This window comes from Phaenicophaeus curvirostris, chromosome 1, assembly GCF_032191515.1.
Source record: "Phaenicophaeus curvirostris isolate KB17595 chromosome 1, BPBGC_Pcur_1.0, whole genome shotgun sequence".
NCBI classification, from domain to species: domain Eukaryota; kingdom Metazoa; phylum Chordata; class Aves; order Cuculiformes; family Cuculidae; genus Phaenicophaeus; species Phaenicophaeus curvirostris.
The window spans coordinates 145,157,433-145,184,772 of NC_091392.1; the positions used below are offsets into that span (position 1 = coordinate 145,157,433).

Below are 27,340 nucleotides of genomic sequence, written 5' to 3' on the forward strand. Positions count from 1 at the left end.
ACTTCATATCCAGGGAATTGATGATTATGTAAAACTGACAGCTGCAGAACTAACTGTCTCTCATTTTTTGTCCTTGGACAGGATAGAAAGCAGCTATTAAAAGGTCAGAATGTTTTCCTTTCAACATAAGTATGCTTTTCAGTTACCAAGCTAATATGAAACTGCACATAAAGACTTGGTAGGAAGAATGTAGACATAGTCCAGCTGTAGCTGAAATTTCTGGTGGCTTGTTAGGAGGAAAACAGATATCACAGATTTTTGTAATTCCTTTTATATCTTTGTTTATACTACAGAATTTAATGGAGACATTGACTGAGAAAACTGATCAAGAATCTTCAGTAGCAGATCTTCAAGAAAAAATTGGTATATTTCTTGCTGTTCTCCTTTATGTAAACTGTTTGGAGTTTTTGGATTGTTAGTTTTTCTTTCTCTGCATAGTTATCCCATATTTCCTACAAGCCAATTAAGATGAGGAAGCATGCAACTTCCTACAATATTCCTCCCATTAAGGATTTAAAATACTGTTAGCAATCTTAAATTGGTTATCATTTGATCTTTCTTAAAGTTTTTTCTTCTTGTGTACATTTGGCTATAAGCAGTGTAGTGGATTTCAACTTTATTTTTAAAATATGGGCAATAATTTTGTAAATAAGGATCCCCAAGGCTGCCAAGAGGAGAAGAAAGCAATACTTTGCCAAAACCGCTGTTGCCTCGTTGCAGACAAGTTTTTGCAGGTGTATGTAGGAGTAGACAGAAATACGGCTTTTAACATTAACTGTGATGGAGGACTCTGAAACAGGGAAAGATGGTCCATAAGCTGTCTGTGCAGCTGGATGTTCTAGCTTCAAATTAAATTTAAATGCTTAATTGAATGAAACATTTTAACATGTCCCCCTGGATTATATTTTTTTTTGTTTTAAAGACATTCTGTTATTGGGGTTGTTCAGCCTGGAGAACAGAAGGCTGCAGGGAGACTTCATAGCAGCCTGCTGGTACTTTAAGGGGGCCTATAGGAAAGGTGGACACAGACTTTTTAGCAAGACCTGTTCTGAGATGACAGGTAGTAATGGTTTTAAACAAAGGGAGGGTAGATTTAGACTGGATATAAGGAAGAAATTTTTATACAATGAGTGTAGTGAAGCACTGGAACAGGTTATCCAGGGAAGTAGTGGAGGCTCTATCCCTGGAAACAGTCAATGATGCTCTGAGGAACGTGATCAAGTTAAAATGTCCCTACTCCTGCTTGGGTGGAGTAGATGCCTTGTAAATGTCCCTTCCAACCCAAAGCATTCTATGATTCTATTTGTGTTCTAATTGAATTTCATTTCATTTATTGGTGGAGAGGGAAGGCATATTATTTCACTTTCTTGTTAATTTTTTTTAGGAAGGCTGGAAAAAGAATCTGCAGAAAAAGGGGAGAAGCTAAATAAAATTAAGATTGTTGCTGTGAAAGCAAAGAAAGAATTAGATGCCAGCCGAAAAGAGGTACCCTGACTGTTTCTTAATATGAACAACATTCTGCATGTGGGGTTCTGTTTTAATGACACAAACTTCTTTGTCATAAGATGCAGACTCTGAGGGAAGAATTGGATTTGGTTCGATCAGAGAAAGATCAGTTGTCTGCTTCAATGAAAGATGTTATTCAAGGAGCTGAAAGCTATAAGGTAAGAATAGTACTATATTTACAAAAGTTAACTGTCAGAAAATACAGCTTTTGAAGAGTAGTCTGAATATATATTGCTATTTATTTACAGGAGTATGTTTGACAAAAGAAATTTATGTTAGTGCAGTTAAGTACCTAAATCAAGAAATGTAACAGTGCTGTCAGAAGAAAATAAGGCACTTCATTTCTGCTGGGTGGTATTTTTAAACCTTTTAAATCTAGCATCATATGTATCGAGCAATGTGTTGCTGGGGCAAAATGTAAACCCTTAGGAATTCTTCAAAGTACATTAAATTGAGGATCATTTAGACAGTCCTTAAGTGGTAAAGACATAAACTAATGATTTCCTGTGAGTGAGTCCTCTTAGAACACATCTCTGGGTACATGAAGCCAAAGCAGGTGACTGGGCACAGTCAGCATTGATTCACAAAGAGTAAATTGTGTCTGATTAATCTTATTGCCTGCTATGATAAAGCAGTTGGAGTTGTGAGTGAGAGAACAGTGGACATCACTTATCTTGACGTTAAGAAGGCTCTTCATGCTCTCACTGCATTCTCGTATCAGCGCTAAGATGTTACAATCTAAATGGGAATTAAAGGAAACTGGATGAGTACTTAAAAATAAATAGTTGCATGGTTTGGCTCAGAGAGTAGCAATTAATGGCTTATGCAAGGTGCCAATAATAAATGGGGTACCAAAGGGATCTGTGCTGGGACCTGTCGTGTTTAACAATGACCTGGAGAAGGCGATGGAGGAGTACACATTCGTCAAGATCTCAGACTATTCCTGACTGAAAGAGTCAATAGCCTTGAGTGCAGGGCTGCCATTCAGAGACCTAAAGAAGTGTGAGGAATTGGCTGACAGAAACCTTTTGAAGTTCAACAAAAACAGATGCAAAGTTCTTCACATGGGAGAGAGGAACTCTTTGATACAAGCTGGGGACCATGTGGCTGCTGGAAAGAATTTCAGGATGTTGGTTGGCAGTGAAAATGAGAAAAATCTGCTCTGGTGCCAAAGGTGGCCGCAGCATCCTGAGCTGCAATAACAGCAGTACAGCTATTAGGTCAAGGGAAGTCACCACCTCTCTTCAGTGAGCACTCCTTTGAAGGTGAAGGGTCTGGGAGCACAGTTCTTATGAGGAGCAGCTGGAGGAACTGAGCTTGTTTAACCTGCAGAAGAGGAGGCTGAGGGTAGACTTCATCATTCTCTACAGCTATTTGAAAGGAGGTTGTAGTGAAGTGTGTTGGTCTCTTCCCTCAAGAAACAAGCTATAGGATGAAAGGAAATGAATTCAGGCTGCACCAGGGAAGGTTTAGATTGGATATTAGGAAAAATTTCTTCACTGAATGGGTTGTCAAGCATTGGAACAGGCTTATGAAGTGATGGAGTCACCATCCCTGGATGTATTTAAAAGGCTTGTAGATGTGGTGTGTAGGGACTCAGTTTAGTGGTGGGCTTAGTAGCGTTAGGTTAAGGGTTAGACTTGACAGTCTTAAAGGCCTTTTCCCATGTAAAATAATTCTGACATCCTTGAGAGTATTGCAGCCTGTCTTGTCCCAACTCTTGCCCCCAAATACAAGGAAGACATTGATAACCTGAAGTGATTTCAGTGGAGGGTCACTGGGATGGCTAAGGGACTGGAATAAGTGATTCACAAGGCTGAGAAGTTGCTTAGTGTGGGAAGGACTTCAAAGGGACCCAATAACAGCCTTTCGGTGCCTATAAAGACCCGATCAAGGAAACAACCAGATGCAGGATGGGAGACAGTAGTCCTAAATTGAAATGAGAGATTGCAACTGGATACATGGATAAACATTTTTGCCCTGTGAGAGTGGCTGAACTTTGCAACAGGTGGCCCAGAGGCCTGGTCTGATCTCACTGCTGACCCTGCTTTAAGCAGGAGGTTGAATGTAGACCACCTGAGGTCTCTTACAACCAGGATTATTCTAGAATTTCATTAATTGAAAAGGGTTTCTTCCAGCCTGTAGTGGAACAATGTCTTGAATTCCATTTTGATTTTTCTGATGTTACAGTAAATGAACTCATATGCTGAAATATTAGTAAGATAAGTAAGCGTCTGAAGTATAGAATGTGCATATGCAATGTAAATTATAAACAATGATAGTTTTGTGTTTGTCTCTGATAAGAATCTTTTGATGGAATATGATAAGCAAGGAGAACAGCTGGATTTGGAAAAAGGGAGAGCAAATAGTCTTGAACGTCAAATAGATGACCTCACAAGACAGCTACAGGTGTCATCCCAGGAGGTCAGTTCTATGTGTATGTCTGCTCTATCAATAATTAGAGTAAAAATTATTTTACCTATTGAGTGTAAGTTTTCTTAATCAATTGTCACTTTATACAGTTTCATAACCTGAGTACATTTTGAATAGTGACTTGAAATTAAAAGGGTTGGGGTTTTTTTCAACATTTGATGTCTTATCTGGGCTGTGACGAAGTTAAAAGCCCAATATTCTAGATATATTTCAGTAGAAGAGATGTAATTTACCCTAGGTCAACTCACAGAAAAGAACAGATGATCACCTCTGGCTTGGTTTGGACATACAACTCTGTTGCAAGTAGCAGATTTGAAAACAAAGCGTCAAACTTGCACTGGTTCTCTGATTTCACACCTATGCTTCTCTTGAAGTACAGTAACCTTTAACTGTTACCTTTTTTTTCTTCTATTTCTTACACAAAGTGTGGTTTTATTATTTAATCAACGGAGTGCTTAAACATACTAAATAAATAAGGGGATTTTTTCCATCTTTCACAAGTCTGAGACTTCAAGATGCATTATAGAGTACTATCATGGCATTCAGAAAATTCTGAGATGGTAATTAAGCAGCTGTGAGACACTTCTTTGCAAAGCTGACTGCAATGGATTTGCGGTTTAGGATTTAAATTCCCAGGCCCCATACATAATTATACTGAAAATCCATCTAGCCCACTGTTGCCTTATAAATGAAAGCTAGTCACGAATAGCGTAGGTAGATGGCAACTATAGCATGTTTTCTGCTGATTATGCAGGCATTGAACTTTTCAAGTTTGTTATGAAGTAGTCTGTAAATAAAAACACTGTTTAGGTAATTGGCAGCTTCTTTCACATATACTTCATTCTTAATCTGCCTAACAGAGACCAAGATAAAACATTGAAGGCATCAAAATTTAAATCTGTTAAAATCATTGCAAAAATAGCCCAAATACAGGAGGAGTTCTTATACTGTCCTGATAAGATCTCATTGAAGGCTTGGCTGTGCTGCCCATCTTTTTGGGGAATTAGTAGTATGATCATTAAATAGAGGAACTGTATTTGAAGTGGGGCAATAAGTGCTTGAATGCTGCATATTATTATGGGCGGAAAGTGATTCTTGCAGAAAGCATAAATGTTGGAACTTGTGTTTCCATCTTTCTTGTCATTCTAATCGTCTTAGAGAAAGCTGGGCAGATGAACTGAACAAAATAATCAAATTGTGCTAGTGACTCTACTTTAGCCTATTTCTCAATCTGGTTTAAAAAATTAAGATGGACAAAAATCATCTGTAGGAGTGCTGTTTGTAAGGGAATTGGGTAGAAATCAGTGATTGTTTTTAAAATATAGACGGTATCTTGTCTGACAAAGTTGCATGCAAATTCAGCTTATGTTTTTATCTTTCCACTCTGATCATTTCAGCATGATCAGTTACAGTCTCTTAACGAAGACCTCCTGGCTCGTGTTGAAACACTGCAACATAATGCTAAGCTGCTGGAAGCTCAGATACTGGAGATACAAAGAGCCAAGGCAAAGGCTGACAAAGAACTAGAAACTGAAAAGCTTCTGAAAGAACAGAAGACAAAGGTAATAATCTGTAGAAATGGTGAATGGGCTGAAGCATTACTTTCACTGGATGTGGCTTGTATTAGACATTTGTAAAATGTCTTTATAGAACAAGTTCCGTACTTCATCTTGTTACTTGACTCGATCTTTTTTGAAAGCTTGGTCTGTTCGTTGATATAACTTTAAGGCTGTCGCTTACACTTAGTAATCTTCTGGGTTTCTCTTCATCTCCCAGTGATTTCCTGAAAAAAGGAATCAAATATCTTTGTACAACCTAAGTCTGTGTTTAAGTGTACATGGATACTGACATGTATTTTGAAGTTGGACTGCCTAATTGAGAAGTATGTAAATTTCAGGAACATAGTGGCACTCTCCGAGAAATGGAGGAGCTTCAGACGCAACTTCAGAAGGAAAAGAAACATCTGCAGAAAACTATGCAAGAACTAGAACTGGCCAGAAAGGTATTGTTGCTGTTCATGTTAGTGCTTAATAAACTATCAAAGATTTTGGCCCATCTTGCTGTGTTAAATGCTTCCCTTTCTGTTCTGAGGATTTTAAACCCTGAAGTTTGCAAATGGGAAAACGTGAAGGCTTTTAGCCCTTGTTTGTGTTTGGAGAGCTGATGTGTACTTCTGGGTTTGGGGGCTTTTATTATTTTTGTTTGATTGCTTATTTTAGCTTCCGGTATGTGAGCTGTCATGAGTAGAAATAGGAATAGAACTCAGAAGTCTGGAGTACTTGTATGGTGCACTACTCAGAAGGTGCCCATTGTAAGAACTGAAGATGATAGAAACTAATATCTGCAAAATACCTACTAGTAAAACTGTTAAAACTAGGCAACAGGTTTTTCAAAAGTTCTGGTTCTTGTTTGCATACAGTGTATTTACTGAGGATATGTAAATGTGATGGATGGATGTTGTTTGTGGACCTGGATAGTTAAAAAGTTTTTCTTAGATGGACAATATAGTTTTTTAAATATATATATATTTTTTAAGAGTTATTAGCAGCCAAGATAGCTTCATTGTGTGCAACTTGCAGGATGCTCAGAAGAGTACACTGATGGATATGGAAATAGCTGATTATGAAAGGCTAGTAAAAGAACTTAACCAGAAGATTACTGATAAAGACAGCAGAATAGAAGATCTCGAGCAAGAGACGGGGATTCAGAAACAGAAGCAAGAAACCCTACAGGAAGAAATAAGTGAGTAAACTCTAAACAGCAAGAGTCACTATGGTGTATTTAGTAATGGTAAAAAATACAATGCAGAAATAACTTCTCAAGTTGGAAAGTGAGAGTAAGGTTTGCAGGGAGTACTAAACAGTTACATAGTCAAAATTACTTTTCCATAAAAGAAGCTTTACTAGTATTCAGCAAATAAAAGCCAAATTGTCTAGCTGATAAACTCTTGTTTCTCACCTGACTAAGTTAATCATAAGTTCTGAAAGTTGGTGACTGACAGGGGTTTTCATTCTGACATACAACACTCATAAAACTTTTACTAGTTAGTATGTGGTTAAAAAAATCATTTCTTCCTATCCATAAATGTAAGTCTTAAACCAGCTTCATTTATTTCAAGATCTTTGTGATACTTGGAAACAGGATACTAAACTTACTATAAACTACTTATTTGCAACTCTTAAGAAATCTGTCAGAATTTGCTTAAGTATATTTTTTCCAATATTCTTAAGTAAATACAAGAGGGGAAGTTTCTTTTGCTGTTTTCTTCATTAGAGTCACTTCAGTCAACGATGCAACAGGATGAGGAAAGAAATGCCAAGATAAAACAGCTCCTGGTGAAAACAAAAAAAGAACTGGCCGATTCAAAACAAGCCGTAAGTCCAGATATTAATGATTATGTATTCCACTTTTAAACCAACTAATAAAAAGCAGTTTGGTAGCTGAATTATTAAGTTGCTGAAGTTTGAAGTTTTTCAATAACAAGATAATTTTATCATGCAGGAGAATGACCACCTGATGTTGCAGGCATCATTAAAAGGGGAACTGGAAGCCAGTCAACAACAAGTAGAAGCCTATAAGGCAAGACACTTCTTTGTTAGTTTGAGGTTTCTTATTTAAGCAGTGAGGGTATGATTGGTGGTGGGTGAACAGAATATAGGCTGAAGGATGAAAAGATGTTATTTTTACCACTAGGTTACTGGTTCTTTTTCTTAAATGAGTTTTGTCTGTTTGCTGCTTTCCCCAAATATTTCCCCTGTGATGTTCTTCCAATAGGTTTACTCTTTCTTGTTCCTCCTTTCCTTCCCCTTTCCACCAAAAGAGAGTAGTTTGAAGCTTGTAACTGGGATATGTTTTAAAATAATTTCTTTTAAAATTGAAGTTACTCAGTTTAGAAACAAAAGAACACAACATTTTCAGCAGAAGTTTTAATCATCATCCATCTGTATAAATTTGGTTGATTGAACAGCATAGGAATTGAATGTAATGAAAGGTATCAGAAAGTAAGAGATAGGGATTGGCTTTCTTAAATGCTGCCACTCCACTACTGTAATTTTATCTTCAATTCTCTCTTTAAAAGCAGTCATTTTTTTTAATTAAGTATATGATAACTAATGTCTATTCTTTATTCTATTTCTGTTGGGTTCTTAATTTTATATTCACCAGTTCTGTGTAGGAATAACTGGTAGAATCCTGTGTTCTCTGTAGCATGTGCCCTTGAAAAAGGAAGTAAAAATTTTGTCATAGTGAAGTTTTCAACTGATTTTTTCAGATTCAAGTGGCTGTACTAACATCAGAAAAGCATAAAGTTCAGGAACACCTGCGAACTTCTTCAGAGCAACACCAGCGTACATTGAGTGCTTATCAGCAAAAAATTGCAGCTTTGCAAGAGGAGTGCAGAGCAGCTCAGGTACTCTAGTGAAAGAATTCATGTCAGAGACTTTAGAAGGGAGATTTACTGCACTCTGTGTGCTTCTCTAAAAATATTTTGCAGGTCTTTCATTTTTTTTCTTTTTGTCTCTTAAGAATTCTGAGGTATCCCAGTGGTTAATATGTCTGAGTGGTGGTATAGAGGACAAGCCAAACTGTCCTACTGTCATGTATCACTTAAGGTGGAATATCTGGACCGTGCTGTCATATTTCCAGTTGGCAAAACCTTGTAGTGGTAGTGGAAAGTCAGAGTTTAAGATGATCACCAAGTAAACACTGTGGGGAAAAGAGAAGTTTTTAAAGCAAAGAGTAGAAGAACAAACAAAAAAATGGAATATAATTTGCTCCATATAAAACAAGTTAACATAGAAACCACTTTTAAAAAAACCACTTAAAATGCATATTTGCAAGTACCTTTTAATATAATGCTATATGAACAGCTTCTTAGTTGGCAGCTGAGGTACTTATGAACCTGACACAATTGCTGAGGTGTTTATTGCTTCTGTTATTATGTCTGTATGAAACTGTGTTAGATGTTCCTGGAATCAAGTGTTTGCATTGGAGACCGATTCAGAATCTGATCAGAATTGTGTGATGGGTATGCATCCTGCAGATAAGTAACAGTTGAACACAGCCTCTTGAAAAGCTTCTAAGTTTTAAAAAGGTGAACTGTAATGGGGAGATTTTGCGATTGCTGCTACAGGAGCTTGTCTGAGACATACTGGTAGATACGGATCATGGTTATAAAAGTGCATTCCTCATTACGTTATAAAAGTGCATTCCTGAGGACTTCAGTACTTATCCATGGTGTCTTCCTCCTTGACATTGTGAAACCAATAATATCTTCCATGATAACATGGCTTGAAGCTGTTGGATGATTAGCCTTCCTCTTTAGGTGCCCTGCATTGAAAACGTAGATATTATAATAAGGTCTTTAACAAAGGAAAATTCTGTCTAAAGGAAAGGCAGACACCGAAGCATGTAGTAAGTTAGAAGTCCAAAGCCATGCTGACATTTAAGTCTGTGTATCTGAGGACTTAAGAATGTTCTAGTTCACTTAGTTTGACTTGAAGAAAAAAGAAGGATTAATTTAACAAGGATGCCTGCAAATCTTAGACTCCAGGAAAGCTGGAGCAGTGACTAGTCAGGGTCAACGCTGTGGAATTTCACTCACCAGTTCAGCTGAGGGAAAACTTTCCAAAATAATCCTCTTGCAGATGAGAGTATCTTTGTCATCTGAAGGATATCTAATGAATCTATGAGCTCCTCCTAAGAAAACCTGCATCTGTGTTTTCTTAGAATAATATACAATGTACGTGTTTGAAGAATGGGAATAGTGCTGATGTACAGTGATGGTGTCCAGTCAAGGATGAAGCTATGTTGTGTGGTAGCATTCTGTATGTGCACAGAAAATCATGTATCATCTGAATTTAGAAGAGAAGACAGACAGAACACCCTTACTATCAACTAGAATGTTATATCTCATGCTGCGTGTTACCGTTACAAGCCTGACTTAATGCCTCAAAATCATGCTTAACTTTAAGGCGTATTAGATTTTTATCACCTGAATAGCATAAAAGGAAAACAGAACCATCTTTTTTTTTTTTCTTCACCTTTTGCCTTCATTAAATGCTGTTAGAATCATAAAAGGAGGATCTTAAAGGTCATCTAGTTCCAACCACCCTGCCATGGGCAGGGACGCCCAACTAGATCAGGTTACCCAAGGCCCCATCCAACCTGGCCTTGAACACCTCCAGGGATGGGACAGCCCCAACTTCCCTGGGCAACCTGTGCCAGTGTCTCACCACTCTCGTGGTGAAGAAATTCTTCCTAAGGTCTAGTCTAAATCTGCCCCTCTCCAGTTTATGTCCATTCCCCCTTGTCCTATCACCACAAGCCTTTATGAATAGTCCCTCTCCAGCTTTCTTGTAGGCTCTTTTCCAGATACTGGAAGGTCACTATAAGATCTCCTCAGAGCCTTCTCTTCTCCAGGCTGAACAAGCCCAACTCTCTTAGCCTGTCCTCCTATGGGAAGTGGTCCAGCCTTCTAATCATCCTTGTAGCCCTCCTCTGGACTCATTCCAACAGCTCCACATCCTTCTTATGTTGAGGATTCCAGAACTGGGCACAGTAGTCCAGATGAGGTCTCACAAGAGAGTAATAGAGGGGCAGAATCACCTCCCTCGACCTGCTGGCCATGCTTCTTTTGATGCAGCCTAGGATACAGCTGGTCTTCTGGGCTGCAAGCACACACTGCCGGCTCATGTCAAACTTCTCATCAACCAGCACCCCAAGTCCTTCTCCACAGGGCTGATCTCAACCCTTGCTTGTGAATCTGTTGAATGTAATTTTTGAATTTGCAAGTATTCTTTCTTCTCTTTAATACTGTTATGTTGAATATCAGTGTTTCTTTTTTAAAGGTCAATTGAATATCATAAGATGTTAAATTCTAAAAAAACATGATCTGTTACGGTAGTGACAGTTTTAATTATCCATTTAAAAGAAAATGCAACAGGTGGTCTTTTTTAGAATGTAAAATGCATTTTATTTTATAGAAATAAGGGAGCGATAGTCAATAACAGAACTTACTAAGGGTGTATTTTTTGTATGGTAGGCTGAACAAGCATCTGTTACATCTGAATTTGAGAGCTACAAAGTCCGTGTTCATAATGTTCTAAAACAGCAAAAGAATAAATCTGCTTCTCAGGCAGAATCTGAGGGAGCCAAGCAAGAAAGGTAAGACTAAAATTTTTATATGCAAGCCGAAAAATACTGATACTTGAGTCATTGTACTTGCCTTTGCTAATTGCCGACTATCAAGTGAGTTCCATTATTTAACTCTTCACTTGAATAAGGAAAATACCAGAAGGGAGGCAGTTTGCTTCACAAGTTACTTAGGTTTAAAAAAAAAGAAAAAAGTGCTCTTTAATTCTGTAAACTTCATCTTATTTGTAATCTAACTGTGAGTGCTTATCTGAACAGAAGGATCATATATTTGTACCACAGTAGAGCTACATTAGTTTCTTATTCTTGATTTGTCTTTTTTAACATTTACTTCTGTGTAGATCACTTGTTATAGTCAGAGCAAGAAGCAAGACATTAGGAAGATTGTCATGATTCTCATTATTCTTGTAAGCAGAAATTAGCCAGCACCTGAGTAGACTTGACACATCATTTCATCTGACATAAAGTATTGCAGCAAAGTGCCACTTCCAGCTGAAGAAAATTGATGCTGTTCAGCTGAGCTCACTTTGAACCTTTTCAGGAAAGAATTATTTAGTGTGGTGAAAGCTCCTGCCAATTCAGTCATCAGTTATCATAGAATCACTGAATGGTTTCGGTTAGAAGGGACCTTAAAGATCATCCAGTTCCAACCTCCCTGCCCATGGGTAGGGACACCTTCCACCAGACTAGGATGTTGGAGGTCCCATCCAACCTGGCCTTGAAGGGATGGGGCAGCCACAACTTTTTTGGGCAACCTGTGCCGGTGTCTCACCACCCTCATTGTGTATCATTTCTTCCTGATGTCTAGTCTAAATCTTCCCCTCTCCAGTTTAAAGGCGTTTAAAGTTCCAGCAGATTTACAAAACACTATCGTCTTATCAGCTTTTACAGGAGGAAAAACTGCCAAGAAAGTTACACTGCCACAAGTTCTCTGAAAATCATTTAAGTATAGTCATAAGCTGGGTAAATTTGGGTTCGCTTCAGAAAATGTCTGAAACCACAGCAGAATTAGATCAGTTTCTGTAAAGTATTTTTGTAAGTTATTGATAGGTGGTTTTGATGACAAACAGGGAGTTTATGTGTGCGATGTCAGAAGTAATTTCTGACTATCTTAACAGTGTAGGCAATTGCTGCTGAAAATCCACCAGAGGGAGACCTGTGCCTTGTTAGAGGACTTTGGTTTTCTGGTTTGTTTGGTTTGTTTTTTTAAAATACATCTACCCCTTCTGGTTTTTTTGAAGTAAACTGCAAGACTTCTGTGACTCTGTGACTTGCATTTCTTTGTCTCTCGTTTTTGCAGAATTTTAAGAAGTTCTGGTATTGTTAGGTTTTTGTTGAAAGAGGTTCACCTTGGAAACAAAGTGGACAAGTAAGCAATAAGCAAATGACAAATAGTTTTCAAAGAAAGGATTTACGAGTGTCAGCTTGAAGGGTTAGCAGGATATGCAGTTGATGAGATAACAGGATGTTTGCATATATAAGTGAAGAAAGCATAAAAGGATAATGTGTGTGACTTTTCCTCCTGGTACATCTGATTTTGATTTATTTCTGACCAAGAGAGTTTATCTGTTTTGATGGATCAGTGTTGCTTCCTAGTCCTTTGCTCAAAATTTCCTCCAACCAATTGTCTCCTATGTTCAGTCTCATAGAACTGATGTGCATTTACTAAACAAATTAAAAAAAAAACCTTCAGCACTTTCAAGAAGCATCTGCACCCTACTTATTATTCTCCTTCAGTCTTGTTCCTCTAAATGAGCTTGAGGTAGAAAGTGATAGCAGGTGCACTTTATACCCCAATAGTTACATTCCCAGCAGTTCAGATGGGATGTGAAAAGACAATTTGTACCTGTATTGAAAAATTATCAGAACGTTCCTTGTTGTTTCTGCTGCTATTGTATTTTAAGATTCTTCTGGTTGTGGTGCTGTATTGATTTAATAAATAAGCAATTTGGATCAGCTATCTAAAATTGTGTGCGTTTAACTTAGGTTCTGAAATAATATAATTAATTTGAAATATATGTATTCTATTTCTTTTTTTTACCTTTGTAGAGAACAGTTGGAAATGGTGATAGATCAACTTAAAGTCAAGTTGCAAGATGCTCAGCATAATTCACAGATAAATGCATCTGAACTCCAGGCATTGCAGTCTGAACATGACACCTTGCTGGAAAGACACAATAAGATGCTGCAAGAAACTGTTGCAAAAGAGGCAGAACTCCGGGAAAAGTATGATCTGCTAATGAATAGATATAGATACTTTATTTTGTATGAACTTTAAAGTCTGGGCAGGCGATGGCCTATAACTGTTCTTCCCAGTAAAAAGGCGTAACTTGAGAAAGTTAAAAGGATTTTCAAAGTGATTGTTTGCTATTTTTCATCATCCGTCAGAAGTTTCTGCAATGAAAAGAAAGTAGTGACTGGTCAGGGCATTTGAGATTTCTGCAAGTTTTCTACCTGTTAAACACCAAATCTTAAAATTAACAGTTCTTAAGCATATTGAGTATTTTTAAGTGTAGTGCTTAGCATTAGATTTATGTTAGGCTGTTCAACTAAATTTTAGGCGTTTCCTCTTAGAAAAATAAGGTAATTTCGCTGACAATATGCCCAGTTGTGCATCCACCAAGTGCTTTTCTTGCAGAAAATACTGTTTCTTAAGTCTATGCTTACCACAATGTAAATGTGGTATTTTTTTCTAAAAGAAAGGAATCTGTTTAATCTATATCACCTGTTGAAAAAGTAGATTAATAATGTGATCGATGATAATACTTGAGCTATTTTAAAAGTGTCTTTCCTTGCCTTTCCTTCTCTGTTTAGGGTACAAATGAGTTCACATGAAATATTCTTTAGAAATTACAGCGTAGTATTAAGAACTGTTGACTTCTTGCCTATATCTTTGTACTGTTTTATCTGTTTGTGATAGCTACATGATGATTTATTGTAGTCAACCAAATTATGTCCTTTATTTTATTGGCAACAAGCTATATCCCAGTAGTTTCCCTTTGAACCTAGAGAGGCTAGCTCTTTGCCACTGTGGCTATATTTAAGTTTGTGTGCTTATAAGGGTAAGTCCTATGCTTAGCTTTTCCATACATGAACTTGTTTAATTACTTGTCACAAGATTGTCTTGCTTTTGGAATACTTCCAAACCAAGTACAATTACTGTGTTACTGATGTTTTTCTTGCTAACAACTGCGCTCTTCCCTCTTTTGCACTGAAAGATGAAGCTTAAAAAAAATTGAACTTAACTTCTTAGAAACTTATGTTTTCAGAAGTTCTGCATAAGTGTTTGGTAAATAAATTTTAAAGAAAGTAGAGTACAAGGCAAGTGACATGCCCTGTATGGCATTATAGTAGCAATTTTAGAATTTAAGAATGTTTAGACCATGATGTCTCTGATACTTTCATTTTTTCTCAAAGATGTCTGAATTTTGTGTTCTGAAATATCAATCAAGAGTTTATATAGAATAGTGCGTTCATATGATAGGCAATAAGTAGAACTTTGTCAGTCTTAGATTTTCCTTTTAAAAAGAGGACTTTAAATGGCGTGAAAAAACCCCATAGTCATTCGAAGGTAATTATACACATGAAAACTGAAAACTACTTTAAACTCGTAAAAAATTTGAAATGTAAAAATGAGTGTGTTTTACTGTTTATTTCTTACATTTTGTGTGTATGCTGTTCTCAGGCTCTGTACGATACAATCTGAGAACATGGTCATGAAAACAGAACACGCCCAGACACTGAGTCAGCTGACAGCCCAGAACGAAGCTCTCCGGAACAATTTCAGAGATCAGGTCAGGAACCTGCAAGAAGAGCACAGGAAGACAGTAGAGACACTTCAGCAGCAACTGTCCAGAGTAGAAGCTCAACTTTTCCAACTCAAGAGTGAACCAAGCAGTAGAGGTAACTTACAGCCATGATACCAGATTTTCTTGGGTTAGTTACAAATTTGTGTACCTGCATCTGAATCTAAAACATGCTTATAGTGTGTGGCTCTGTGATACACCAGAAACTTTTTCTGGAGAATGTACAGCATGCCATATCAATCCACTGATACCAAGTAAGGAACGTGTCTTTGTTATTCCTGTCCCTTCACAGTCTTAAGGTACTTGAATGTGTCCAGAGGAAGGCAGCACAGCTGGTGAAAGGGCTGGAAAGAATGTCCTGGGAGGAGCAGATGAGGGGTCTGGGTTTGTTTAGTTTGGAGAGAATAAGTCTGAGGGGCGACCTCACTGCTACAGCTTCCTGAGTAGGGAGAGTGGAGAGGGAGATGCTGATCTCTTCTCCTTGGCACTAGGACTTGTGGGAAGGATTCCAGGCTGCACCAGAGGAGGTTCAGACTGGACATTAGGAAACATTTCTGTACCAAGAGTGTGGTCAAACACTGGAACAGGCTTCCTAGAAAGTTGGCCCCAAGCCTGTTAATGCCTGTTTAAGAGGTATTTGGACAAGCCCTTGATCTACTTTAACTTGGTTGGCCCTGAACTGGTCAGTCAGTTAGACAGAATGATCGTTCTAGATCCCTTCCAACTGGAACTATTCTTTTCTGTTCTAGAATCCATATCACAGTATCTCCATTGTCAGACAGATGGAGGGAAATTACCTTGTAAACACTTGGTGCTCTTCCTATCAGTTTTTTTCAGACTGTGGAGTACACTGGACCTCTGGCTCCAGTATGAGGGACCAAGCTAAAGAAAAGTGTATTGAAAGCTGTTTGTTATTGTTATACTTCCTGTTTGACCACTCTTCTATTTTAAGATTTTACTGAGTTTGAGCTCAAGTGCTATTTCTGTATTTGTAAGGTAAATCCTTAGGACACGTGCCAAACAGCAGTAACAGTTTAAGAAGTTACTCTTTACATATGTTACTGAGGCAGCAGAATAGTGCACACTGTATTAAAACAGAATAATTTACACCTCCCACAGGACTGAAAGAAAAGCTAATTCAGTTTTGCATTAAAAACATTTGACACTCGTCATAGCTACAACACATTTTTGGGTAGAGTTGCATGAAGGTTTCACAATCACTGAAATAAAAATTGCCAATCAAGTTTGGATTTAGAAACAGATTTTTATTAGAATGGTCATTTTGATGAGAAAGGCTATATTTTCAATTACAAATGTTATGTGTGTGTCTGGCTTTCTCTCTTTTCTTCACCTTTCTTCCCCCTGCTTTTTGAAGACTGTTTTATGTACTGCTTTCCAGTTTGAGATAGTCACACAGATGTGAAATAGCCCTATCAATTACATCCTGATGACAAATATCAGAAATGTGTCTTTCAGGTCCAGCTGCTTCAAATCCAGCAACAAAGAATTTAAGAGAACGACGAAATACTGATCTTCCAGTTCTCGATGTGCAAACTGTAGCTAGGGAAGAGGGAGAAGGTATGGAAACAACAGACACAGAATCTGTCTCTTCAGCCAGCACCTATGTGCCATCCTTGGAACAACTTCTGAACTCCCCAGAAGCAAAACTTGGTAGGTAGAATGTGTCGCTTTTTGAAACACTTGTCTGTGTAAGTGGCAGAAGTTTGTGCCCTCACAATGCCCAAGATTGTTGTGTTTTCATGCTTTTATGTGCACGATACAAGTCAGCTTCAGTACCACTGCCACGTTCTCCTGAATTTCTGTGGAAGTTTTGTTCTTTAGTGAAGACTAACAATAAAACACTGCTACAGGTTTTAGTGATTTAAAGATTTTATGTTTGTGACTTTCTAAAGGGAAAAGACTGGATGAGCAAGTCAGTGCCTAGTTGGAGAACTTTTTGTATTCTGGACTAGTCTCTACTAGAGACAATGAAGGGTTCGTTTAGCTCTCATTAATGAAAGGATAAAATGTCTGTTCATCTTAATGAACAGGGAATTATTCATATTTTTTTTTCTAGGAAAAAAAAAAAGCCAGCACGAGGAACAGTGTTCTCAAGAGTCCCCGAAAAAGTAGAAAAATAAATGTAGCATCTGGTTATGTTTTAGAAGTCTACCGAATACTTTGTGGAGAGTTGTTGTAAATCTCTGTCTATGGGCAGGAAACAAGGGTAAATTAAAAACCATGTATCTTGCCATACTTAGAACCAATTTGTCAATCTCCTTTTAATATACTTATATATACAGAAATAGTCACAAAACAACATGTAGCAGCAGCAACGATGCTTGTTAATTTTGCAGTCTGACTTTGTGTGGATTTTGTTTCTAAGAAACTACATTAATTAAGTACTAATTTAAATGGGTATGAAGTAGATGCAAGTGCTTTTTCCTTTTCTCAGTTTTCTTTTCCAATTAATTGTAGAACCATCTCAGTGGCAAACAGAACTCACCAAGGATGAACTGATCCAGAAATTGAACACAACAACGAAGAGCGCTGATCACTTGAATGAATTACTTCGTGAATCGGAAGCAACCAATGCAATCCTAATGGAACAAATAAAGGTCAGCAGACATGCAGGAAATGTGGGCACAGCTCTTATTTTTATGGTTTGTTTCCTACACTAGATGTTTAACACCAAGAATGTTTCAGAGCATCCCAGTCCATAAAAATTTGGTGATGCAAAATGTCATTTAGGAAGGGCTCTTATTCCACAGAACTAACTAGCACTTCCAGAGCTGACTTCAGTTTCTGGGGCTTCCCATGCCTTAATTTTTCTAGTCAGGGGAGAGTGAGGGGGCAGGGAGTAAAAGCTGCTACAAAAACCCTCAAGAGTTTGAAAGTTCAGTGTTTAGTAAAGTGCCTTTACTGTTTTCACTTAGATAAAAGCAGTAAATTCCAAGAGAAGCATTGTCTGGTTTCTCTTCCTGTAACCCCTTTTAACTGTCTTGAGGTAAAAGAAGATACATGGTTAGGGATACATGTACTAACAAAGTTTGGCTTGATTTGATTGTAGCTGTAGGTTTGATAGTTAGCTGTTTGACTTCTAGTCTGTCACTGAAATTAAATAGTTAGCACCATGTATCATTGAAACTACCGCAAAGATTTTATCAAAAAAAATATATTTTCAATCATTAAAAAGTTATTTCTGGACAACATTATCACATGTTCAAGCTTCACTGGATTTTTGTCTAGAATATGTTGCTATGCGCATGTTATTATTTTTGAAGCAAGCTGCATAATTAGCATTTTAGCTCTTCAAAAGACCTTTGTTCAATTGCTCGTTATATGAAGCAAACAATATTGCATAATTTTTTCCCTCATCTGCAGCTTCTTAAGAATGAAGTAAGAAGATTGGAAAGAAATCAAGAGAGAGAAAAGTCTGTGGCTAATCTAGAATACTTGAAGAATGTTCTGTTACAGTTCATATTTCTAAAGTCAGGAAGTGAGAAAGAAAGGCTGCTCCCAGTAATAGACACCATGTTGCAGCTCAGCCCTGAAGAGAAGGGGAAGCTGGTTGCAATTGCCCAAGGTAGGTGGTGTTGAAAACATTGTCACAAAAAAAGATTAAGTGGAAATAAAGGCAACTGAGGTTCTGTGCTTTCTTTTATGTAGAACTTTGAGGGAAAACAGAGCTTAGCAGTATAATTAAGCTGGCAATATTGAGCTAGCAATAAAACCATTTTGCTCTGTTGGGAAGGTACCATTCAGTTTTTAGGAAACAGAGTGAATACCCCAGAATATAAATAAAATTAAGGTAAAATATAGTTTCTTCTGAAACATACATATCTTAGGAAGATGATAGTAAGTTGGGAAGATTTAATGTGTTTTGAGTAGAGTTCAAGATTTCTGTCAGTGTGACGTTAAAGTAGAAGTTACTATAAACGAATTAGTTTCTTGGCAGATGTTCTAAAAAGATAAAATTGTCTTCTCAAGATAGTAGTGCAGATCTAATATTAGTCTCAGTATATTAAGTTCAAAAATTTCTTCAAGCTTTTTGAGCTTTTTTGTTTAAGAAATAAAGGAACTAGGGAGGGAAAGAAAAAGAGCTAAGCCTTTCCAAGAAATTAAACCAAGAGCTGACTGTATAATACTATACTGGCTCTGCTTCACATACTCTGTTTGAGCATTTCTCCTCTTAAAAACACTTTTTAAGGTATTGTTTGTCACTTCTCAGTAACAACCTGTACCTTCTTACATTTCATTAGCAACTGACCTATAATTTATTTTAAAATTAATAAATAGAGTAAGTAATGTGTGTATATATATATAAGCACTTTAAACTTGTGAACAAAATCACATGAATAAGGAAAGTGGCAAAGTAGTGCATTCCATGGCACGCTTTACTTTTGGAAAGATGAGATATAAATTAAGTCCACACCATTTTAATGTTGTTCTGGCACTTGTTGGATTTCTCTGGAGAAAGATGGTAAATGGCTTCTTTAAAACATCTTTAAGTACCCAAAGTAAAGTGGACTTAGTGATAAAATTCATCATGTACTAGCGTGAGAGAGTGTATTGGTTGTTACCTCTTTAACAAGTTTAAGAGGACAGCTTTTGAAAAAGGACAGGCAAGGGAGGAAGAAATGTCGTACATAATAATGTATGCAATGTCTAACATAATAAAATTAATTTAAATTATGATTTTTCTTACTCCTTCAGGTGAGGAAGAGAGTACCTCACGGCCCTCTGGCTGGGCTTCATACCTCCACAGCTGGTCAGGTCTTCGATGAAACAGTGGAAACGCTGAATCTTAAAACACATTCCACAGCTGCAAAAAGATAAATCTTAATGTAGAATAATCTGTTGGTGTTGTAGCATTGAACTACAGGATTTTATTTCTGTGTGTTATTTTCAGCTTTTTAGGCTCTTATGAAATAAGTCCTCAATAGCTCTGGAAGTCTGTCCTGTGTTATGCTCTGACAGTGGAGGAGTATTGCGCTTGTAATTGTTAAAGGCTGATCAGAAGTGTAATGAGAAGTGACAAATTAATTGCAAATTACTTGCAAACAGAATTATTGAAAACTTTGACAGATGTTTTGATACTGATTTAAAAAGTTTGATATAGTAACTGGAATAACTACATGTTAGACTTAAAGCATTTTGAAGTGTTTACAGTTTCTTTCACATATTTTTGTCAGCTCGCTAATTTATGTAGTTAGTGTTGTTCTCTGCACATTGAAGAAGTTGAAGTTATTTCCTCTCTAGTGATGTTTACAAAATGTAAGAAACAGAAATGGCATTTTCTGCTTTGACTTGACAAAATTTTTCATCTTGGTTATATGTTTGGGGTGTTTTTTGCGAAAAGCTGGATTGAAGATATAAAAACAATGGTCCACAAAATGTAGAGGGTGTCTAAAACTACATGCAGTATAATGGTTGACACATCTGAGGCGTGGTGCTGTAGTAGAGATTAATGACATCTATGAAAGTCTTGGAATAGCATTCCAAGAATAAGAGGTCGTAAATGAGCTGAAGCTTTCGGGAAAAAGGCTTAAGCCACGGCTTTTTAGCCTGAGCTTGGAAGTTTGTGTTCAAGACCAGGCAGAACTGTTTCATCACTGTCATGATGCCTATACTTAGATGAAAATACTCATTGACTTAGTCATGTTGAAGACACTAAAGGAAGAATCTGAGTCTGAAGGTCAGGCTCCTAACAATAACTTTTGAGAGAAAAGGACAGAACTTCTGTCAATAGATGCTTCTTCTAAATGTTCTAATTATTGAAGATGTCATATCTTTCTCTCACTATTCTGTATTTGCACATCATTTGCACAGATCTTATGCATAGATGAGGTAATCGCTTTTGCAGGTTATTGAAGAGAGTGTAGTTCTTTTGCAAGAAAAATACATCTTTGCCATAGAATTACTTTTTCTATTATCAACACAATACCTTATTTTAGCCTCAGTCTTCTTTTTTTCCCTTTCAGTCCATGCTGCCTTTCACCATCTTAATTTATTTGTAAGTTATTAAAATGTGTACACATGTTCAAACCCTACTTGCCTTCCAACGAGAATCTTTCCATCTTTTTCACTCATTTTTTCATGCTTTCTCTGCTATTTTATAGTGAATCATTCCTGATATACATACCAATATGAGGGATAGTATTCTTTCTTTCCTATTTTACCGTAGCTCAGGCCCTGAGGAAACAATGCTGATTACTTTAATATTGCCTTATTCAGGACTGAGAATAATCTGGACATAAGAACAATAGAAAGGCAGCACGCGTTGAGAAAAAACTGTTCAGTAAGAGTGCTTTCGGTTTGAATTTTTCTTTTTTTTACATATTTCAGTACACAATCAACAAAGCCAACAGACTAGATATTTTAATTCATTTCCACTGCTTTAAGCACCTTTCCCCCTCACCCTTCTCCCTTCCCCCTCCCAGATGTGTTCTAACTGGAATCTTTGTAATTTGTACTACCAGTGTAGACATTGTCTGTGGATATCCAGAACTGATAAATGGTACTGTGGGGATGAGCCTTCTAGGCATCTGTAGTTTGGAAATGTAGATAGCAAACATGAGGCTATATGAGGGTTTTGTGTTTGCTTTTGAAACAATTACCATATCTTCAACATTGATGATTTGCTCCAGATCTCAGATGTTGAATTCTAACTTTGTATTCACAGCTGGATTTGGTTAATGTCACTCAAAAGAATGCCAAAACAGAGCAAAAATACAGATTTGAAATACGCATAAAAATAAGTGCAAGTAATTTTTCTGCTGTGATTTTGACAGTGGAAGAAGCACAACTGGAAGGGTACGATTTTGTCTTACTTAGTTCAAACTCAGTTTGCCGGTGACCTGATTTAGTCTCTTCTGCACAATGTCTGCACAGCTGTCTCTAAAGAGCTGTGACAAGTTCCTTTTAAAATGCACAGATTTCATAACTGTAGATTATTTAACATTGTAAACTGTGAATAAGTGTATGCAAGTAACATATATCACTGGCTGTATTAAATACCAGTCGCTTATTGACTTCTTTCAGGTCTGAGTTGCATGCTCACTTTTTAGTAAAACTGAAGTACTGTACTTCTGAATGTAGTGGGCACCTCTTGCATTACTATATATATATTTCTATTTACAATGGAAGGTTAAGGTCTTAATTAATGTTAAAGATATTTTAATAACTGCTACTAAACTGCGTTCTGTTGCGAAGATTGCCAGAACTTACCTTTGTGGCAATAAACTGTCTGTAAGAAAATATATCAAAGTCTAATATGCACTTGTAGTAAATGGCATAGAAGAATGTGGACTGGAAGCAGGATTATTTTGCATAGAAAACTTTTTATATGTCATATATTTGCATTTGGAATGTACAGCATTGTAGCTGTGATTTGCTTTCAAAAAGCAGTTTAAAATTGTAACTAGTACTGCTGTTTCTTGATATATATGGTGGTGCTCTTTTTTGAAAGGGCACTGTGCTGATTTTGCTTTCTGATTCTTTTATTTGTTTTCTTTACTGTGCCATATTTTGTTAGGATGTTTCTCAGAAAGTGTAACCCCTGCCCAAAGAGTTTACAAGCTTAGGACCAAATTTCGTTCTTCTATCAACCTGCCTTCAGCCTAAGCCTGAGGAGGTCATAATAAAAATAAAAGACTCTGCTGTTACTATGCAGAGTATATATTAATTAAAAGCAAAAGTGGGATTGATTCAGAGTTCACAGGCCTGTATTTGCGCTGTAGCTGCATTTTTAACTACCTGTGCTGGCTTAGAAAGGTGTTACATGCCATCCATGTTCCCTTTACCCAGAAGGCAGAGTCATCTGTGCAAGAGAAATGCGCTCCACTTGAAAGACAGGAAAACCTGCACTTGTCAGGGAGCAGCGTAGATGTGGCCAGCTGGATTTTGGGTTCAGGATGGCCAAAGGGAACCTGTGTTAGAAGTGATACATGGGAGAGTAGAGTTGCTTTTTTCTGTTGTGACCTTCCTTCCCCAAAGCATAACCAAGAGAGTACATAGTTAGATTAATTTCTAAATTTAAATATTCCTTTGGCTATCACCTTCCATCATTTTGCTTTAATAACAGATCCTGGAGCTGTGGAGAAATATTTAAACGCTCTCCTTAGTTTGTACTAAGTGGCTTTGAAGGCAGCTTAACTACCTGTGCTTCATTTAGCTTATGCCTTGGCTTCACCCAGTGCACCAATACTTCCTCAACTACCTGATAATTCTATTCTTCCTGGTACTGTGAAAATATCTCCCTTAGGAGCCTTGCAAATAGCAGTTACCACCCGTAAGCTGAGAAACCAGATGTATGAAGAGATTAAAATATATTTCTTGTAGTAATATCAGAATTGCTAATCTGAATAGGTAAGTGTTTTGGTTGGAAATTGATCTTTGGCCTTTTCATGTGGCCATCACTTCAATAAAATTCACCTTTACCCAACAGAGTGCCTTTTTTTTTTTCCCTGAATACCTGTTTTTACTTGAGAAGATTATACTTGGATGCAAGGTAGAAAGCAAGGGGATGTTTACTGTAGTATTAAAGAGGAAGCTTTGTGGATTTGGTATAGTAGCCATAGTCCTTACTTCGTAACACAGTAACAGTGATGGATGCTTCTAGATGAATGGAAAAGGAAAAGAAATGTTTTTATGCGTTTTTTGCTAGGTAAAAAAAATATAATTTTTTTTTAAAAGAGGTTCATTTAAATTAATTAATATTTTTCACTAGATCATCACCAACAATCTGGCAATACCTGAGATGAAGAAGAGAAGGGATGCAGAAAGTACAAATGTGTTTGTTAGAAGGATTGCACTTAGTATTTTTATTGTAAGTACTAGCCACCTTATAAAGCAGTACTCCTTCCAAACAGCACTGAACATCAAGGTCAGGTTGGATAGGGCCTTGGGCAGCTTGATCTAGTGGGATGTCCCTGCCCATGGCAGGGGGGTTGGAACTGGGTGATCTTTAAGGTTCCTTGCAACCCAAACTGTTTGATGATTCAAACTGGACAGAACTACCTCTTCCCTAATTCCCTGTGATAATTTTTCTGTATCTGCACAGTTGTCGTAGTGCAAAAAGGAGATGCTCTGTGGATGAAGAGGTGGATGGATTACTTGATTTAAGTGGGAGCTTGCTGCATTTAACTTTCTGCCATCCATTTTTGGTAGGCTATGCTTATTATACAAATATGTGGTTAGGAATCGTGAGGTGCAAAAAGAAGTTGACATAATATATGGATATGAAACAGAAAACACAGGTTGATATTTGAAGTCAACCTCCAACAGCTTTCACATAAAGGTGTATATGCTTAGGGGAAGGGAAACGAGAATCTGGCTACTTTTCAAACTGAATTTGATCTAAAATTTATCATTTTGTCTTGCAAGGATGAGAATATATGTCTTAGGTTCCAGAGCTTCCTTCCTGTGCTGTTCCTTGTTCTTGTCCCAAGGATCAAGGCTGGACTGAATAGTGAAGACCAAGGACAGTAAAGCAAAGTGGAAAAACATTCATCAGTTACTGCTCCAACAATTCAATCTCCTTTGGTATTAGCAAATCATTTTTTCTTTTTGCTGTTAGTTGAATGCCTGCAGGCTTCTTAAGATCCAAGGTAAAGGTAATCAGTGTAAAAAGCAGTGTGCTATTTTGGGAATGGGCACAGTCCCAGTCCTGTTTTAATGGCCTTTGAAAGTGTTTTAAATTGATAGACACTGGATAGTGGCTGTTATGAATATGGCTTTTAAGGGTTTTTTTATTGTTTTGTCTGGAAGCTTAATTGCTTGAATATCGAACCTTGTTCTAAGAATACTCAGACTGTTTCCAGAGCAGAGGTAAGTTGAATTAGTTCTTGGATCTCTTACCCTCTGCAGCATACAGAGCATCTCTGAAGTGAAAACTGTGGAAATAGAGAACCCCAGAAAGTCTTTTACTTAAGTACTGCTTTAACTATTGTTATTCCCCTTTGAAGAGTTAAGTTGCTGATTCTCAGGATTACTTTTACCAAGGGAGAAGGCTAATTATATATCATTTTGGCTTTTAGCATCGAATTATTTATACAGACCAGTTAATTTTCCTCTTACAAGTAGTCACCCCATTTACTGAAACCTGCAGCTGCAGCAACATGTGTGAAGCTGCGAGCCTTTGCGGTTGGACAGATGAGTGGTCACTGCTCCATGGGCAGAGAGCTACAGCCTCTGGAAGAGTGGAGAGAAAAGCAGTTGGAAGCAATAAAACCTCAAATAGCTCCTGTTGTTGGTGTGACAGCTCTCTGTCCATCCTAGTTCCCTATCAGCCTTTCTCTTGGAAGCCGGATAAAGCCGTTGTTTGCAGAGCAGTGGGGGCCAGTGAATGTATGATACTCGTCTTGCAGGAGGAGGATTTTCAGAAAATGAAGAAAAGCTAGCAAAAGGTTTTGTAACGTTCTGTGAAGGATGGAAACTGCAGTGACAAAAAGTTAAAATAGGGAAACGACAAATTACTTTGAGTTGGAACTTGTTTCCCCTCTAGTTATCCAAAGATATTTGAGTGACTTCTGTGCTGCTTGGCTCCTGAGCTACATTTCCACTCTCTGGAGGACCTCTCAATACTGGCAGTGGCAAAAACATCCAAAAGACCATACAGAATAATAAAGATGTAATTCTAACCAGTTGCATCAAATTGTTGTCATCAAGCAATGACTTTTTTTTTAACCAATGGGAAAACCACTCATCTTGCAATAGCTAGGAGTTCTTTTGCTAATTCATGGTCCATATGCAGTAGAGAAGGATGGGTTTGTTGGTAGGATTTACCACTGGATTTGTTCCATTCCTTCCCTAGTTGAACAGTGATGACTTTGAAGAACTATCTCTGATGGGCAGGTTAGGAATCTGGTGTGGCCCAGGGAATGATTTATTTTTTTATGATAGGTGGAGCATAATGAGAATAGCACGATAAACAGAAAGGATGAGTGTATTAAATTAACTCTTTTTATGGCTTTATCTAACGATATAGACTAAGCTTTCAGTTTGGAATAGCTGCCCTAAAAATTTTTGAAGTATCACTAACAATAAAAATTGCTGTGGATGAATCTTTGCATTCTGTTGATTATGTTAAGTTAAACAACTGCAGGGCTGCTTTGTTAACAGGTACTCAGAATCAATGACAAAGAATATACCATACATTGTTGCATGAAATTCTGGGAGAAAAAAGCTAGAATGAATACCACAGATGGAGGTCACTTACTTCCTGGAATCATAGAATTATGGAATCACGAAGTTGGAAAAAGACCTTTGAGATCATGAAGTCCAACAGTACCTGCCAACTACTAAATCATCTCCCTAAGCACTTCACCTACCTGTCTTTTAAATACCTCCAGGGATGCAGACTCAATCACGGCCCTGGGCAGCCTGTTCCAGTGCTTGATAACCATTTCTGTGAAGAAGTTTTTCCTGATGTCCAATCTGAACCTCCCCTGGTGCAGCTTGAGGCCATTCCCCCTTGTCCTATCACCTATCACCTGGGTGAAGAGATCAACACCTGCCTCTCCACAACCTCCTTTCAGGCAGTTGTAGACAGTGATAAGGTCTCCCCTCAGCCTCCTCTTCTCCAGGCTAAACAAACCCAGCTCTCTCAGCCGCTCCCCATAACATTTGCTCTCCAGTCCCTTCACCAGCTTTGTTACCCTTCTCTGAATGTGCTCCAGGACCTCAATGTCTTTCTTGTAGCAAGGGGCCCAAGACTGAACACAGTGTTCAAGGTGTGGCCTCACCAATGCAGGGTACAGGGGGAGAATCACTTACCTGGTCCTGCTAGCCACGCCGTTTCTGATACAGACCATGATGCCATTGGCCTTCTTGGCCACCTGGGCACACTGCTGGCTCATGTTCAGTCACTGTCAACCAACACAACCAGGTCCTTCTCCACCAGGCAGCTTTCCAGGCACTCTTCCCCAAGCCTGTAGCACTGCACAGGGTTGTTGTGCCCCAAGTGCAGGACCCGGCATTTGGCCTTGTTAAATCTCATCCTTTGGCCTCAGCCCAGCGGTCCAGCCTGTTCAGATCCCTTTGCAGAGCCTCCCTGCCCTCCAGCAGATCGACACTTCCACCCAGCTTAGTGTCATCTGCGAACTTACTAAGGGTGCACTCAATGCCTTCATCCAGGTCATTGATAAAGACATTGAACTGGGCTGGACTCAGCACTGAGCCCTGGGAAACACCACTTGTAACTGGCCTCCAGCTGGATTTCACACCATTTCCCACCACTCTCTGGGTCCGGACATCCAGCCAGTTTTTAACCCAGCAGAGGGTGCATGTGTCCAGGCCAGTGGTAGCCAGTTTCTCAAGCAGAATGCTGTGAAAAACTCTGTCAAAGGCTTTACTGGAGTCCAAGAAGACCACATCCACAGCCTTTCTCTCATCCATTAAGCAGGTCGCCTTGTCACAGAAGGCAATCAGGTTAGTTTGGC

At 38.0% G+C, this 27,340-nt stretch overlaps 1 protein-coding gene across 2 annotated transcripts in view; it reads left to right on the top strand.

Annotated features, from left to right (window-relative positions):
• Nucleotides 1-23,356, top strand: part of GCC2 (GRIP and coiled-coil domain containing 2) — a 33,863-nt gene extending 10,507 nt beyond the window's left edge. The window contains exons 7-23 of one of the 2 annotated variants that reach the window (XM_069877319.1): nt 294-363; nt 1,385-1,485; nt 1,566-1,664; nt 3,811-3,930; nt 5,337-5,501; nt 5,837-5,941; nt 6,519-6,681; nt 7,213-7,313; nt 7,441-7,518; nt 8,210-8,347; nt 10,982-11,103; nt 13,141-13,317; nt 14,777-14,994; nt 16,359-16,568; nt 17,376-17,515; nt 18,282-18,483; nt 19,614-23,356. In XM_069877319.1, coding sequence (XP_069733420.1) covers nt 294-363; nt 1,385-1,485; nt 1,566-1,664; nt 3,811-3,930; nt 5,337-5,501; nt 5,837-5,941; nt 6,519-6,681; nt 7,213-7,313; nt 7,441-7,518; nt 8,210-8,347; nt 10,982-11,103; nt 13,141-13,317; nt 14,777-14,994; nt 16,359-16,568; nt 17,376-17,515; nt 18,282-18,483; nt 19,614-19,684 — 2,280 coding nt within the window. In that variant the 3' untranslated portion in view covers nt 19,685-23,356. The remainder of the gene's footprint in view (nt 1-293; nt 364-1,384; nt 1,486-1,565; nt 1,665-3,810; nt 3,931-5,336; nt 5,502-5,836; nt 5,942-6,518; nt 6,682-7,212; nt 7,314-7,440; nt 7,519-8,209; nt 8,348-10,981; nt 11,104-13,140; nt 13,318-14,776; nt 14,995-16,358; nt 16,569-17,375; nt 17,516-18,281; nt 18,484-19,613) is intronic. The other variant, XM_069877326.1, reaches the window with a different exon arrangement.
• Nucleotides 23,357-27,340: the final 3,984 nt, after the last annotated feature.